The sequence below is a fragment of the Caretta caretta genome, chromosome 1, assembly GCF_965140235.1.
Source record: "Caretta caretta isolate rCarCar2 chromosome 1, rCarCar1.hap1, whole genome shotgun sequence".
NCBI classification, from domain to species: Eukaryota; Metazoa; Chordata; order Testudines; family Cheloniidae; genus Caretta; species Caretta caretta.
This window is the reverse complement of record NC_134206.1, coordinates 293622944-293640320: the sequence shown is the minus strand read 5'-3', so window position 1 is coordinate 293640320 and position 17377 is coordinate 293622944. Positions and strand designations below refer to the sequence as shown.

At 40.4% G+C, this 17377-nt stretch overlaps 1 protein-coding gene across 6 annotated transcripts in view; it reads right to left on the bottom strand.

Moving 5' to 3' along the window:
* Positions 1 to 17377, bottom strand: part of TAFA2 (TAFA chemokine like family member 2) — a 298856-nt gene that overhangs the window by 10045 nt on the left and 271434 nt on the right. For 3 of the 6 annotated variants that reach the window (XR_012666481.1, XR_012666482.1, XR_012666480.1), the window contains 2 exons: positions 3316 to 3506; positions 1057 to 1304 (listed from right to left, as the gene is read on the bottom strand). The exons of 1 other annotated variant lie outside the window; for it this stretch is intronic. Coding sequence is in view for 1 of the 5 variants with exons in the window: in XM_048835951.2 (XP_048691908.1) it covers positions 3476 to 3523 (48 nt within the window). In the remaining 4 variants the exon portion in view is untranslated. Of the gene's footprint in view, positions 1 to 1056; positions 1305 to 3315; positions 3524 to 17377 lie in introns of those variants that run through there. 2 more of the 6 variants (XR_007354606.1, XM_048835951.2) reach the window with 2 other exon arrangements.

Genomic DNA, 17377 nt, shown 5'->3' with positions numbered 1-17377 from the left:
TTATGAAGAAAATAGATGTATTGTAGACTGAGTGCACACTACTGCCAACGTGACATTTTAGGGTATAGGTCTACTTTTACATATGCACCCAGAGATGTCAATGGGGAAAGTTTGATGTGTAAGGAATGCAGAATTGGGCTCTTGTCTTTAAAACTTAGAACATAAGAATGCCCCTACTGGGTCAGACCAAAGGTCCATCTAGCCCAGTATCCTGTCTTCTGACCGTGGCCAGTGCCAGGTGCCCCAGAGGGAATGAACAGAACAGGTAATCATCAAGTGATCCATCCCCTGTTGCTCCTTCCCAGCTTCCGGCAAACTTGATCCAAATCAAAACCCCAGATAAAAATAAGAGTCAGAATTTTGGGAAAGTTTGGCACCTAACCTGAATTTTGCCACTCAGTCCATCCGTACTTAGTATGTACCAAACCATTGTTAAAGCTGGGACTATAGACAAATCGGTATTCATTTTAGAGCACTGCATATTTTTTCAGGAAACTGCACAGGGCTCCATAGTATTTTATCTAAAATACTGTTTTGAAACAAAAGTAGTCAACATCTACTAGTCTTCAGGAATATAATACAAGCCCCTTCTTTGCCTTATGCTAAACTTTTTCTGGAGTTTGAATGTTCCAGTGCAGGATGAAGAGCTACTTCCTATGAAAATATAAAATACCTAGCTGAGAATGTCAAGTACATTCTTCTATTCTGTTCTACGTAAGTTCTCATACTGCTCTCATCTCTGGAGTGCCTGAGTCCCTTCCAGTGGAGTATTGGTACATATTCTTGGTATATTCTTGACCAACACAAAATTCAAGGAGTTTGCTCTACCTCTGAGAGCAGGACAAGAGAGGAAAGATCATTAAAGGCGGAGGAAAGACCCTAGAAGGCAGTTGGCTGACACCTCTACACTGTTTAGCAGCAGAGTACATCATCTTTCCTGAAGATACACCCAATTATTCAGTAACTCAAGGTTCATGGAGCACTATACGCAACTACAATAAAGAATAAGGTACAGCAAATCCTGTTAAGACTGTGGAAACCTGTATTTGTACACACCTGCTGCTGTGTGAGTAATAAACCAGGGCTGGAACACATTTCTGGAGTGGTTTTGACTCTTTATTCCTCAACGAACCTTCTGGCCCTTCCTTAGAATCCGACCAAGCCTAGGATTCATCACAACTAGTGCTCCAGCATGGAGCCAGGATATTTTGTGTGTGTGTAAAAATCAAAAATTGTCATCAGGCACAGCAGAAACCTCCTTTTTCTACTTCTCCATTCGAACTTGAAGAGTTTTACACGTTTGCCTAAGAAACAAACATATGTCAGGTACTACATTGTTATGGAATTAATTACATCAAACAAAACTGGGATTCATGGAATATACAGAATGACCGCAAAAATGTTTTTGAGAAAAGATAGCTTCCTGTATCAAAAAAGGCATGATATCAAAGAATAAGAAAAACCAATCACAGTAATGTCAGGGGAAAAGATTTAAACATACTTAAAATTTAGCAAAATATTCTATTTGTCAGCAAAAGCAAACAGAAATGGATCACTAACATTCATTTCATACAAGTACATCAACAGTTCTTAATTCTGACAAGCCAAATACTTGAAAGGCCTTTGAAAATAAGTAATTATTAAGACCTGTGATATAGAAGAAAGAGACAAGTAAGAATTATTTTTCTGAAAGATGTGTGTTCTTCCCATGTGTAGATAAAGAAAAAAAGCATAAACCAGTTTGGGAATTTTGAACAGATGAATAGTCAGAAGAGAACTCTCCTTACACTCAATTCTATTGTGGCGTATGCTATAGGAAACCCTAAGCTTTATACATATACTTTATAGGTATATGAAGTATTAGGGCAAATTTTCAAAATAGGATGCCCAAAGTTAGGCATCTAGATCCACATTTAGGTATCTAAATCAGTGGCCTGTGGATTGATTTTCAGACACACTGAGCATGCTCAGCACCTCTAAAACTCAGGCCATTTTATGTAGGTACTGCCTAATATACTGCCTGATATCTTTTGGTGTTAAGAATCAAGGTCATACAGCCTGTCATTGAAGATGTTTGCAATGAGATTTAAGATTTGACTTATAAACTCAAGATTTTGGAGTTTTAATTATGTCCCTAAATGTTAAAATACAAGCAACCAAATATAAGGGTGGGGGAAGAGGGGTGGAGGAGTGTTTTGTTTTGTCTCTGATTTGTATACTTGCTTGAATTGGATCATTTACAAAATCACCTTAGCTTGTACAATTCACTGAGATAAACATCCTTCCGGTATGTTCTCTGAAGACAGTGGAGTCACATCAAGGAGGAATCTAACGAATTAATGTTTTCATTGTAACTCATTTCCATCTTCTTCCAGAAAGTAACTCCATTAGAATGTTTCTGCTTTGTGTCAGTGCGCTTGTGCACACACACACATAATGGCTAAGTATTCTGTATGTTCCTAGAGCACAGCATACAAATGAAAGTCTCGTAGTAGAATTGTTATGACACATTAGTACTAAGAGCACCTTTTTGGATGACAAAACTGTAAATAAAAATCAATTGTTCAATAAACCCTTCCGTTTTTTTCTATAACATAAAAATGCAACAGTGCAACACAAGAATATATGTGGCTTATGCTGCGATCAGAAGCCCAAAGTAGAATTATAACATTGCATAACTGAACTGTAAAACAGTTAATTAAATGCTAATAATAGTTTTCACTTCTATAGTCCTTTCCCCCTGAGTATCTCTTCAAACTGAAGACAAAGGTGGCAACGTGTTTTCTGCTTTTTTGCACATGGGAACACTGGGGAATAGAGCGGCCTCATAGAGGTACTGAGAGGTCTCACACTGACCTATCCATGGTCACCCAGCAAACCAGTGGGATCAGAACTTGTTTCCTAATGCCAAATCTCCTGCTCTAACCTATAAACAACATTATAATTACATGAAAAATATGTAACATGGGGTTGAAGACATCTATTATTCTAAAGGGGAAAAAACAGTTTCAAAACCAGTTGAGAGTCACTTAGTATACTTATTCATTCCTTTTAAAAATAAATTGATGTTATTGTTGCTTTTGGTTTTAATGGGACAAGACTAAATCCATTACTTCAGCTGAAATCATGGAAGCAGGATCGTGCCCCAAATTATCCCCAATAAAAATTCTGAATCAGCTGGACTTAATCACAGCCTATTTTCTTCAAATATAGATGGCATCACAATTTTGAAAGGAAGTTTCAATGGGAAGTTTGAAAGGGCTGTAAAAAGCTACATGAGCCAGAGGCAGACAAAAATATAAATGGTGTCCTTACCTGTGATTTTAGCTTCTCTGTGTGGGTACCTCCTGGTCTGTCAGTGCAGTATGAGGTGTTTTCTGCCTTTGCCCCAAGCTTCAGAGGCAAAGATTCCTTTTGTGATTTCCCCCCCAACTTGTTTGCCAGCTCCCCCAGCTGGCATTTTGAAGTAGTGCACTCATATTTGGCTCCTGGGAATACTGCCATAGCTGAGGGAATATGAGAACTAGAGAACAAGTTAGAAAACAACAGAGAAATTTCCAGGCAGAAATTTAAAAAACAAAAACAAAAAACAATGACAAGTATCAATTTGAAATGCTTTGATAGTTTGCCTCTGTCTTTCCTTCCAGAGCTGCACTTACGTATGGAAAAAAGAGCTCCCCCTGCTAGAAGGGGAATTTCAGACTCAATCAAGACTAGTGGGTTCTGACAGAGTGGCAGATACTCATTTAGAGAAAATAAAATTACATTAAATGAAACTAATTTCACCTTTCTCCTGCATGGGTATCCATCACTCCATCAGTCTAATATTGATAGGAAGCAGCAAAGGTAGCAGAAAAAAAAAAACGGTTACCCTGTCCCTGCCCTTCAGGTACTTATGGAAGAGGACCAAAGGAAGATGGAAGAACTTTCCACCTGAAAACTGTATCAGACCATGTAGCTGATCCAAGATGTAGAGATGGGATTAGCATTATTCCACACACACACACAGCACAAATACAAATTCCTCCATATTCCCTCATGTGCCTCTTACTTGGAGGCTTCCTAGAAAATTCCATCCCTCCGGTAACTCGGAACCAAGATCTATGAGATATAATATGGCTCCAGGTCCAAGCAGGTTCCAAGTCTCAGAGAATGGAAAGTTCAGTGTGTGCACACAAGGGGCCCTGGTAAATAAGAATCTGAAAGACCAGCAAAATCCACAGTTGGTTTACACACAATGGATGTCTGAGAAAGTAGAGAGTTGTTAAGATTACTGTTGCTTATTCCAGCCTGATGCTGCTACCATCTCAGCCATTTGAAGGAAGTGAGGAAAAAAAATGTCCGTATTGCCCATGTTAAAAAAAAAGATAACCTCTCCACCCTCCATGTTTAAGGATGTGAGTAGCAGACACAAAATCTCACTGTCTTCCTGTCATGTTTTGTTATTGCTTTCCACATGGATGGTCTTAGGTTTTGGTAGTATTCTTGGGAACAGGTTAAATATCACATTCTTTACCACTTAACTCCCAGAAATAGAGGCTGTGATGTCATTCCTGGAATGACCATCTGCCCTAAATAATGTGGTAACCCATCTGAGCGCCCCATCCTGACAAGTTGCCATCTCATTGATCATGGACTGGTCAGAGATAGACTCTTACGTAGGTGTTGAGGGGATATCCATGAGGGAAGCGATAATTCTAGTGCAAAAGGAAGAGTGAGCAAATGATCTGACTCCTGTTCTCATAATTCAACCATCAATTAGAAAATTCTGCAGAAGGAGATATGGCCTGGTCTCTGCAGAGGACACTATCATACTTGGTAATGAAAGGCATTGGTGAGCTGACTTCTGTTGTTCGTCACACACCTTGATAAGATTTTCAATCTTGTGGGCCTACAGGCCAGTCTGAGGTTTGTACAAAAGAAGTGAATGAGTTCCGAAACTGAATTCAGGTGTTCTTCTTGTAATTGACTATGAATCTGTGGTTCTTGAAAATCTGGATAATCTTGCTGGTTGGTACAAAAAGCAGCTACCTCTTATGATTGCACTCTGATCCTGGGATGATCCAAGTAATGGTAAATATGGATGCCTTCCTGACAGAGACAAGCTAATCAACATACTATATTTTCTAAACACTTGGCAGAAGGAGAACAGGCCAGAGGGCACTGCCTGAAACTGGATGTTGTCATCTCATTGCAAAGGGCAGGTAGTATCGGTGATGTACACAGATATGACAGTAAGCCTATTTGAAATCAATGGAACAAAGAAAATCTAGAGAGGCAACTTCTTGAGTGATAGTGTCCAACCAGAATTGGGCTTTGCAAACTACGAGGCTCATTCTTGATAAGTCCCAGGCTAGGGGAAAAAACACCTCCTGTTCTCTTTTTGCACTGTGGAAGATCTTGATTAGAAACCTAAGAATTTCTTGAATACTGGCATAGTAACGATGGCCTCTAAGGTGATGAGTTTTGCTGCATTGTCCAGAGATGCCAGTCATTTTGTGAGGTCCTGGGGAAGAGGAGATGACAGGACAGAGAGAAGAGTGGAATCTTGAAATTCTCTGAAGCGTCCTACTGCAACTATTTCAAGAGCCCATCTAGCTGAAGTAGTATTGGCTCGAGGTCGAATAAGTTCTTCTATCTTCCTCTTACAGAGATGAGCTCCTGAACCAAAGAGCTTCATTCAGAGAGGGAAAGCAGCATGTGGGGGCCCTCTCTGGTTGTGGTTTGGAAAATATTTTCTGGCATCGATGGAGCAAGAGTGACAAAAAGAGAAATGGTTTTGAATGGCTGAAACTTAAAAGTTGTGGTATAAAGATTTATCACTCACTCTGGAGTCTCTAGAAAAGGGTTGATCTGCTGTTATCTTGTTCAGGTCTGAAGAATCCTTAATCATTTTCTCGAACAATTCTCAGAAAAGTTTCACCCCATTGAAGAGTCTCTTGATCATATTGGTCCTGGAGGTCACATACATCTCTACAAACCTGAGACACTCATTCTGTTGCCTTGAGGTGTTAAAGGATGGATCTGGCAAAGAACCTGGTAACGTCACAGGCTGCATAGTACAGAAAACTCAGGATGAGTTTAATAGCTCTTACCTTTATCTAGAATCTTCCTTTAGAAGTTCTCTTTCTCTGTGGGTGTAGTGGGGAATGAGTGATGGATAAGGCTGTGCAAGCTGAGACTACAAGATGCTTATAATGCAATGCAGGAGGATTCCAAGCCCATTTTAGAAAGCTCAAACTTCCTTTGGATTTCTAGTTCCATCCACAGGAACTGAGCTTTCCCTATGATGAAACTGGTCTTGACTGAGGTGAAAGGAGGAGTCATCAGCCTTGGGAACCAAAACAGATTTGGTGGTTTTACACAACTGAACTTGGTATCATTTTTGGGTAACACTGACAATGGACCTCTTCTTTTCCAGGTTGACCTATTCAAAGTCCACTATCTTATCCATCAATTCTGATACCTAAAAGGCACTGTATCCTGCTTTATTTTGCTTCATCTTGAAGAGGTCTTGGACTGAAGGAAGTTGCATGGCTGGGTTAATTATTTTTAATGAACAAGATCCACCAACTCATCTTGTTTGTCCGGCAAGAAAAGGCACCTGAATTATCAGATTCAGATTGGTCCAAGTCAGAGCAGGAGAGTTCTCCTCCCTCTGCTGCACTGAGGGGAACTGACTAACTCCTCTGAGTATGAGACAGGCTGAGATTTTCTTTTCTTAGTGACTACTATCTGTTTCCTGGGGAGAAGTCTAACAGGAATGAGGGAGGGTGGTACTCTTGAGGTTTTCTGCAAATAGTGCTAGAGGATAGAGAGCAGTCTGGTGAGAACTGTAGGACTCAGGACCATGGGAAATCATGCATCTTGGACATATGGGGTCCAATTCTCCACTTCATTACATCAGTATTACACTGATGTCATTTCAGTTAAATAGGCATAAAACTGATGTAACACAGATGCTGAATGATGGAAAGCACAGTTTGGGTCTACCGTACAAGCTAGGAACACTACCTGGATAGTAGGGGCAAAAAGAGCCTACTGCTATATAAGTCCCACACTTCAAGCATTTTCTTCCCCTCCAACTGACCCAATCTTGGCTCCTGGCTGACATTTCACTACTGGGCAACTCAAGAGGTAGGAGAAGCTGGCAGTGAGATCCTAAAGAGCCAGTTCATTCACTGTAAAAGGCTACCAAACATCACAAAGAGTCTTCCTAGCGTTGCTGCAACAAGTGGAGAGAGACTACAAGTATACGGAGCTGAAAATGGGAGCTGCGACCTCTTTATCTTAGCACTAAAACCATTCTATGGGGAAGTGCTGGAGAAAACCAGAAGACTATGGAAATCCCCGGCTTTCCATTAATGCTTCAGTGAATGAACCAAAACCCTATGTGGAAGCAGAAGAGCCTTCAGGAAGCAGAAGATTGCTCTGCAAACATGAGTACGGTATTTCAAACATGCCAGTGAGGGGAGCTGACAAGCAACTGAAAAAAAATCACAAGAGGAATCTTGTGGGACAAAGGCAAAAAACCCTTCTGTACTGGGCTAAAGAACTGTTGCGTTACCATGTGGAAGCCAGAAACGTTTGACAAAATCACCTAATTAATGACCTATAATTCAAATACCATTTGATATTTTTCTGCACAAATATTCTCCTTTGCTTTCAGAGTAAGTCTGGCAATTTTCAAGCTACACAAATGCTAAAATAGGGCTGTATAATGGTTGCAACCTTAACTGAGGAGAGGCTCCCCCATCTCCAAAATGTATTTAAATATGATACTGTGATAGATATTGTTATTAATAATATAATATTGCTTTAAATGTGATTGGGGCCATGATTCACAAAGGATTTAACCTCTTAAGATTTCTGTAGTATCTCTTCTCTCACAAAAGTGAATTGAGGCACCTCAAAAAAAAAAAAGTTTGAAGGAGAGTAGCCAAAGGGACATGTCCAAGGACAAGCAGCTGGGTACAAAAATAGAACAGGACAGAACACAAAGAGACAGAGCAACCAGCTCCCAAACAGCCACTCACAAAAAATAACTACAGTCTGTGTGCAGAAGCCCTCTTCTTTCAAGTGTTATGTTGACAAGTTCCTTGTCCTCAAAAAACATTTCATGCTGTTCTATCTCCTCACCATTTCTCTCAGTAACCTCAGCACCTATGGAAACTTGAAATGAACTAAACAGGTAAAGTAAATCGATTTGAAAATGGTAATCTGCATTGGTGTGGACTTTTTAGAACATTTCTGTAGTGGTCTTTACTTCTCAAACAAGCTTTCCTGCCCTTTGTGGAAATCTGGCTAAGGCTACACTGTTTCATAGCTTGACATTAGAAATGTATGTCCACAGGGTCCAACATTCAGATTTGGTGTGTGTCGCTCTGCAATTTAAACTTACTTGTATTTAGAAACAGATATCTGCATGCCTGATCTATGGTTGCCAACTATCTGTTTGCAGGAAACCGAACACCCTTGCCCCCGCCCCCTACCCCACCCCTGCCGTGAGACCCCTTCCCTGCCCCATCCCTTCTCTGAGGCCCCGCCCCCCGCTCACTACATCCCTCCTCCCTCCATTGCTTGCTCTTCCCCACCCTCGCTCACTGCTCATTTTCACCGGGCTGGGCCAGGGGGTTGGAGTGCAGGAGTGGGTGAGGGCTCTGGCTTTGGGATATGGGCTCTGGGTGGGGCTGTAGATTAGGGGTTTGGGGTGCAGGAGGGGGCTCTGGGCTGGGGCCAAGGGGTTCGGAGTGTGGGAGGGGACTCAAGCTGGGGCAGAGGTGCAGGAGGGGGTGAGGGCTCTGGGGTGGGGCAGGGATAAGGGGTTTGGGGTGCAGGAGAGGGCTCTGAGCTGGGGCCAAGGGGTTCAGAGTGTGGGAGGGGGCTCCAGGAGGCAGTTTGGCTGCGGGAGGAGGCTCAGGGCTGCCACAGGGGATTGCGGCACAGGAGGGGATGCGGGCTCCGGATGCGGGAGATGCGGGCAGCGTTTACCTCACGTGGCTCCCAGGAAGCGGCCGGCATCTCCCTCTGGCTCCTAGGCAGAGGCACAGACAGGTGTCTCCGCGCACTACTCCTGCCTGCAGGCACTAACACCGCAGCTCCTATTGGCCAGGGTTCCCAGCCAATGGGAACTGCGGAGCTGGCGCTTGGGACACAGACAGCACACTGAGCCCCTATGGCCACCCTATGCTTACAAGCCAGAGGGAAATGCCAGCTGCTTCCCGGGAGCCACACAGAGCCAGGCAGGCACCCTGCCTTCACAGCTGCTGGCAGCCAACTGGACTTTTAACGGCCTGGTCAGCGATGCTGACTGGAGCCAGCAGGGTCCCTTTTCGACTGGGTGTTCCAGCCAAAAACCAGATGGCTTGTGACCCTAGCCTGATCCAAACCACAGTGAAGTCCCTGGGAATTGTTCCATTGATTTCACTGGTCTGCAGAGCAGACCCTATGTACTTGTTCCACCTGAAGATCTAGTAAATGTCTAAGTGACCTAAATTGCACCTACAAATAAGTGAGGTACAAAACAGGTGTGAAAAGGAAGTTAAGGCCAGGTTGGAAATCAGGCCCAGTATGTGCCATGTGGCTGAACTAATATAGCCAGTGGAACCTTACAGTTTGCATTTCTGTAGTTTTTGGTATTCAGTTGTATCAACAAAGGGCTTTGCATTTAATTACGTATGTGATTTAGATTCTAGATGTTGCACATTTAAGTAATGAAGATGGGCTGCCTATGGACTCAGTCCTGCTGAAAGAAGTGCAGAGGCAAAGTGCTAAGGCTCAGTCCACACTCTGTAATGAAGTCCTGCTCAGCACTGTCAGCAAACCCCTTTGCATGCCCTCAAGCCAGCCAAGTCCAAAAAACACCATACACGCAAGTATTACGACAGACAAACAAAACAAAAACCAGTAGAACCAATTAGATAAGAATATAGATTAACAAGCAACCCCACAGTCTGATTCCCCTTTATCCTGTTATACCTGTGATTGTGATTATTGCTTGTGTTGCTTTGGCAAAACTTATAGTGTAAGCTCTATGGGGCAATTATGTTTTTTTTTCTAGGCTTTGTATACTTTTGGTACTATATAAATAGATAAACAACAACCAGCTCTGGGCCCAAATTGGCCTGAAATAAATTAAGTATTGTAAGTAGAAGGAAGTGGACACACCCAGCGCATAGTAACTTAAATACAATCCATTACATGCAACAATGTGCACAGAAGCTATTTTTAGGGTTTTCAGTTATTCTGATAGCCAGTGAAGACTGGTGGCTCCACAGTAGGGGCTGTACTTGAACAAAATGAGAGTAGGGGTAGGCAATATGTGCAAGAAAACAGTATCTCTTGCAGCCAACTTCCTAGTGCTTCGTGTTGTATGATGGGATCAGTTTTCTTTGGCGCAGAGAAAGTGTTATAGCAGATCAATCCAACATTCTGTCTCTGACAGTGGCTAGTACCAGAATCTAACCTGCACACAGAAACGTTCCACCCTATCTCCATTACTACCTTGTTTACAACATGAGGATTTATATATTTTTCATGAAATGCATTTAATCTCGAAAAACTGTATTTGGTGTACACTGCAATTTTAATGATGAGATACTGGGGTGCCGGGAGCAGCTCTGATAAGCATGTGCTCAGATGACAAAAAAAATTCTTTTAAAAAAAATTGATTGCCCATAGGCTTTGAAAGAAATCTTCTGACAATAATACTGTAATAAAGAGTAATCACTCTTTTCTGTGTCTAATATTTTGCTACAGTATTTGCACATAATTGTGTTATGATCACATTCTTTCTATGAACCACAAAATATTGCTAGACACTGAAGATATGTGTACTGTTTCTATAATCAGAAAGGGAATATTCTAGGTAGGAGCTCTGCAGTGAAGCAGAGAGAGAGAGTAGCTTTAGGGATAACACTGTTTTCTCTTTTCTAATAAAGCCCCTTGTTCAGTTTTAGAAGAAAGCAACTTCTAAAATTATTTTACATGACAGAACAGAGTCATTTTTTTAGGCTCTATTGGCTTGCAATGTCAGTAGTTGGACATATTTCAAATTTACCAGTGGCAACAGCAAAGGAAATCAGAGATATGTGTCCCCACATTAACCGCAGCTACCCTATTAGTATGTAGTCTATCAGTTAAACTGCAGTATACAGTATATGCCATTTTTCAAGATCAAATCCATTTCGTCACAAATATGGTGGGTTCTAGTCTGAACCCACCATAACATTTGGAAGAAGGAAGAGGAGGGGGGGAAGGAAGGGATAGTCTAGCAGGAGGGCAGTACTTTTTTTCAACCTTAGCAGCAGCACAAACAGCAATACTCGTTCTGGTTTTTTCCCCTCAGCTGCAGCCTAAAGTGCCTATGCATCTGTTGTGATTCAGGAAGACAAATCATCAGCCAACATAGCTATCGCTTCACTGTCACTAACATCAGGCTTGGTTTTCCATTTTCCTTTTCTTGCCAGATCTGGGGACTCATTCTCAACCCTCTCACGCTGCTTCTTCTTATTCATTATCATCCTTCCCTTCCAGGATATAAGGATCGTAGAGAGTGACAGCAGCAAAAAAGGAGGTTGTGACTGCGGCAGTAATAGCTGTGGAAATATTAATGCTACTTCCTGATGCTTAACATCTTGCTAATTATCACCCTGGCTCTGGCCTTCATTTTTTAGGATACTTGAGAAGTTTGTGGCAAGGCATCTTTGGCAATAACTGGAGTCCGCAGATTTCACGGACACCACCTGGTGTGGTATTAGACCAGATTTTGGTACCGACATAACTCTGGTTTCATTGTTTGATGATCATCCTCTAATACTGGAAAAAGTCAAGGTACCCAGCTAATTCTTCTAGATCTATCTGCTGATTTGAATTCATTGATTACAACGTGGATAAGGCTTTGGACCCTGCCAATAACAGGGGAAGTAGTGCTGGAGTAGCTCCATTCTTTTGTCTCCAAGAGGACCCAAAGAGAAGTGTTGGGTGATTGTTTTTCTGCCCCCAAAGGTTCCCTGGTGTGAAGTGCCATGAGATTCAGCTGAGTCACTTTTCCTGTTCTAATCACTAGGGGAAAGAGAGATGCTCTCGGCTGCAGTGATATCCAGATGCATCTGTTTTTCATTAGATCTGGATAGGGGTGTTTTTCAGCTTGCCCATTAGTAGTTAAGATTGGGGAGTGGAGGAAAGATGTCTGGCTGAAGCTCAACCCACATCAAACAGAGAAAGTGCTGACTGGCAGGGATAAACATACAAAGGAGATGGTGGAGCTTTTAGCGGTCTTTGTAACAGATAGCATTTGCTCTACTGTTGTTAGTAAAGTATACAATCTCAGGGACCTGTAGATCCCCAGCTGACTTCATCAAGAAGCAGCAGTGGACAAGGATGGAGGAGTCTGTTCCTTTAATTGCCAACAGTGTGTCCATATGTAAAGTCATCTAGCTGATGTATTTTTTATTCCATGTGCCAAGAGAGTTTGTGATCAGCTTATTTTATAAATTAAAATACAAATAAAATTAATGCAGCCCCTCGCAGCTGCTGTAATGAATTTAGAAACATTTCAACATTTGTATGTGAGAGAGAGGGGGAGACAGAGGTAAAAATATCAGGGTCACCGAATACACAGGAACCAGTGTGTTTATTTAGTTTAGTGTGTTGGTCCTGTTGACCACCCTTTGGCATGGCCAGTTGGTGAGTTTGGACATTATGTCTTCTCTTCTTCCACAAACATGACGTTTGATTTTTTTCTTCTAAACTTTGGATGCCATGATGCAAAATTAGATTAAATGGAAAATTATGAATATCTGACTCCAGGCTCTCTCTAAAGAGAGATTTTTGATTTTATGATTTTTATGATTTTTACAGTAGTCGATTTCTGATGTTGGTTTGGAATATAGTTACTTAGTAATATATCCAATATTGATTTCTCTCCGATCTAAAGTATGTTTTCCCCACACATTATTCAAGAATACTAGCCCAATTTTAAGTGTTGAGCACTCACAGTTCCCACTGCAAGGTAAGATATGGACACTCAGAACTTCTGAAAATTAGACCATACATTTACAAAAGTTTGCACCTAATACACTTGCATTTCTACTAGGGCTGTTGCAGTTAACTCACGCGATTAACTCAAAAAAATTAATCGCGATTAATCGCACTGTTAAACAATAGAATACCAATTGAACTTTATTAAATATTTTTGAATGTTTTCTACATTTTCAAATATATTGATTTCAGTCACAACACAGAATACAAACTGTACAGTGCTCACTTTATATTTATTTTTATTACCAATATTTGCACCGTAAAAAAAATTATTGTATTTTTCAATTCACCTAATACAAGTACTGTAATGCAATTTCTTTATCATGAAAGTTGAACTTACAAATATAGAATTATGTACAAAAGAATAACTGCATTCAAAAATAAAACAATGCAAAAATGTAGAGCCTACAAGTCCACTCAACCCTAATTCAGCCAGTCGCTCAGACAAACAAGTTTGGTTTAATTTGCAGGAGATAATGCTGCCTGCTTCTTGTTTACAATGTCACCTGAAAATGAGAACAGGCATTCACATGGCACTTTGTAGCCAGCATTGCAAGATATTTACAAGTCATATGCTAAACATTAGTATACCCCTTCATTCGTCAGCCACCATTCCAGAGGACATGCTTCCATGCTGATGATGCTTGTTAAAAAAATAATGCATTAATTACATTTGTGACTGAACTCCTTGAGGGAGAATTGTATGTCTCTTGTTCTGTTTTACCTGCATTCTGCCATATATTTCATGTCATAGCCGTCTCGGATGATGACCCAGCACATGTTCATTTTAAGAACACTTTCACAGTAGATTTGACAAAACACAAAGAAGGTACCAAGGTGAGATTTCTAAAAATAGCTACAGCACTCGACCCAAGTTTTAAGAATCTGAAGTGTCGTCCAAAATCTGAGAGGGATGAGCAGAGTGTGGAGCATGCTTTCAGAAGACTTAAAAGAGCAACACTCAGATACGGAAACGACAAGAACCCAAACCAGCAAAAAAAGAAAATCAACCTTCTGCTGGTGGCATCTGATTCATGATGATGAAATGAACATGTGTCAGTCCGCTCTGCTTTGGATAGTTATCAAGCAGAACCCGTCATCAGCATGGAAACATGTCCTCTGGAATGGTGGTTGAAGCATGAAGGGACATATGAATCTTTAGCACATCTGGCACGGAAATATCTTGCAGTGCAAGCTACAACAGTGCCATGCAACCACCTGTTCTCACTTTTAGAGACATTGTAAACAAGAAGCGGGCAGCATTATCTCCTGCAAATTGTAACAAAACTTGTTTGTCTGTGAGATTGGCTGAAGTAGGACTAAGTGGACTTGCAGCCTCTAAAATTTTACATTGTTTATTTTTGAATGCAGTTTTTTTTGTACATAATTCTACATTTGTAAATTCACCTTTCATGATAAAGAGACTGCACTATAGTACTTGTATTAGGTGAATTGAAAAATAATATTTCTATTGGTTTTTACAGTGCAAATACTTGTAATCAAAAATAAATATAAAGTGAGCACTGTACACTTTGTATTCTGTGTTGTAATTGAAATCAATATATTTGAAAATGTAGAAAACATCCAAAAATATTTAAATAAATGGTATTCTATTATTGTTTAACGGTGTGCTTAATCAATGGCTAGATTAATCAATGAATGGGATTAATCATGATTAATTTTTTTAATTGCTTGACAGCCCTAATGTCTACATATCTTAAAATATTGCTTCATTTACATATTTTATTCAGAGAATAATACATGGCTGGACTTTATTGCTCACATCTCTGATGTGATGATTTTCTAAGAACAAGTGAGCATTTTTTGTTATGCAATGTCAGATTTCAGTTGCTTGCTCCTTCAATAAAGTGATTAGCAATAATGGTTTGAGCTCTGAGGTCTCTGTTTTTAGTCACTTTGCACATTAAATAAGTTTAATTATATGTCAGCATTGTGGGATACATCTTCAGCAGGTGTGAATCAAGGTAAGTGTAGAATGTTACTTTCACACCTGGCATCAGGCTAACATATTTGATGAGGTTGTCCCCTGTCAAAGTCTCTGTAAGTCTGATTAACACTAGAGGTCCCCTTGTCCTTCTTAGAACCTCTCTCTTTTTGGAGCTCCAAGCACTCAAAATCAATTCAAAGACACCTCTCTCCAACTGTAAGACAACAATCTTGCCTCTCGCTGATCTTCTTTGGCAGATGAAATTCCTAACTAGAGCTAGTCAACGTTTTTTTCAACCAAAGCTTTTGTCTTGGAAAATGGGGTTTCATTGAAAATGAAAAATTTTCACCAAAAAAAATTATTCAAATACATTTTTTTGGTTTTCTGGCTAGAGGGGAAATTCTCACCCTCTCATTTTTTCCCACCTCTCTCTTTCTCCCCGCCACTGGAGAAGTGTAGGGGGAAAGCTTTTTTTTTTTTTAAGTGTTGAAAGGTGAAAGGAAGTATTGCTTTTCTTGTTTTGTTTTTTCTTCCAGTGAAAAAAAATATAAAAGTTAAGAAAAGGGGACGGGAGCCAAAAATTTATAAACAAAATATTTCAAAATGAAATACAAATGTTTACTGCTTTGAAAAAAAAATCTTTTTGTCAACAAATAGGAAAAAAGTGAAGGGGAAAAAAAAGTCATGTTACAAAAAATTCAACCATCTGTACCTTAACACAATCCTAGAACTGCATCCTGGACCCTATGTCATCGCTGGAAAAATCTCTGCTCTGTCTTCATTTCATAGCCTTAATAATCTATTTCTAAACACCCTCTCCAGTTCCAGTGCATTGCTTAGGCAGGCATACACTACAAGATCTCTGCCTAAAAATAAATAATTATTTTAGCCAGAATAGCAATTTTCTTCTCAGACCTCTCTAAATATAGAGACAGAAATTCCACCCTTCCAAATATAAACTCCAACAGAGTAAAAGATGTTAATCAGAGGTAAGTTCAGACCCCTAAACTCTTCCTCTCCACATTTACTTCTTCTCTCTGATTATTCCTTATTAACCCATTAGCCCTCTCCTCTCTAAAAAGAAAAGGAGTACTTGTGGCACCTTAGAGACTAACCAATTTATTTGAGCATGAGCTTTCGTGAGCTACAGCTCACTTCATCAGATGTATACCGTGAAAAAGTCTGCTGCAGTTTCCACGGTATACATCTGATGAAGTGAGCTGTAGCTCACGAAAGCTCATGCTCAAATAAATTGGTTAGTCTCTAAGGTGCCACAAGTACTCCTTTTCTTTTTGCGAATACAGACTAACACGGCTGTTCCTCTGAAACCTCTCCTCTCTGTTAGCCATACCCTGACATTGTAGGGATGGTGATTCCGTTACAACATAATTCCATAATGCCTATTTCTTCATTCTTAGTGTAAATAATATCTACCTGAATAGCCTTAAGATTTGAATTCTAAGTACCAGAATATTCATGCTATTCTTCATTCATTATTCATACATATTCTTCTTAGAGATCTGCATCTCTGAACAACATACAACACTTCAACCAGGTCACATTTTTCACATGTATTATTGAAGAGGAAAATTTGACCCAATGTTTAGAGGTGAATTGAGACCTAATGCATTATATTGCTTTTAGCAAGGCTTTCACAGAAGTTGCTATGTATTTAAATCACACAAACTTGCTAGCTCCCTTTGGCTCCTGCTGCTTTTACATTATACATGACCATCACATATGGGCTACTTCATTAGACAATAATAAAAGCTTATTATACTTGTTCTCTTAATACTGATTTTTTGCTGTCTCTATTATTTTTCTCTGAATATGGAGTTTACTGGTTTCAAACCCTTCAGAATTTTTCCTTTCACTTAGAACCTTTTAGGATAGACAATAGCTACATACACACTGCAGCCTCCATACATTAGGGATGAGTATTCACTTTTGATAACATGGTACTTTCTTAAGACAAAGAAGACATTCAGCCTCTCAGTAGCAGCATAGGTATTCCAGGGCTTCTCAAAATCAAGGATACTGAAGATTCAATTTCATGTATATAGAGAGGCAGGATTAACCCTTCAGAGCCCAGATAGCCAATTGTTAGGTGCAAACTTGAAATAAAGTGTGGGATTTCCCTCAGAAAAACTCTGCAGAAGGGGGAGAGGGGGGATCTGGCTGAGCCACTGGCAAGACAGGTAAAACTGGAGGGAACTTCAGGAGGCAGGAAATCCCCTGCTGCCACAGACTGACAGGTCTGGTTCTGCCCCCAAGCTGAAATCAGGCTGAAGCATCCATTACAATGGACCTGTAGGCCTCAGCATGATGATGAATAGAGCTTGGCACCTCTAGAGTGGTTTAAAAGTGTTTGGTGCCCACCAGCAGGGG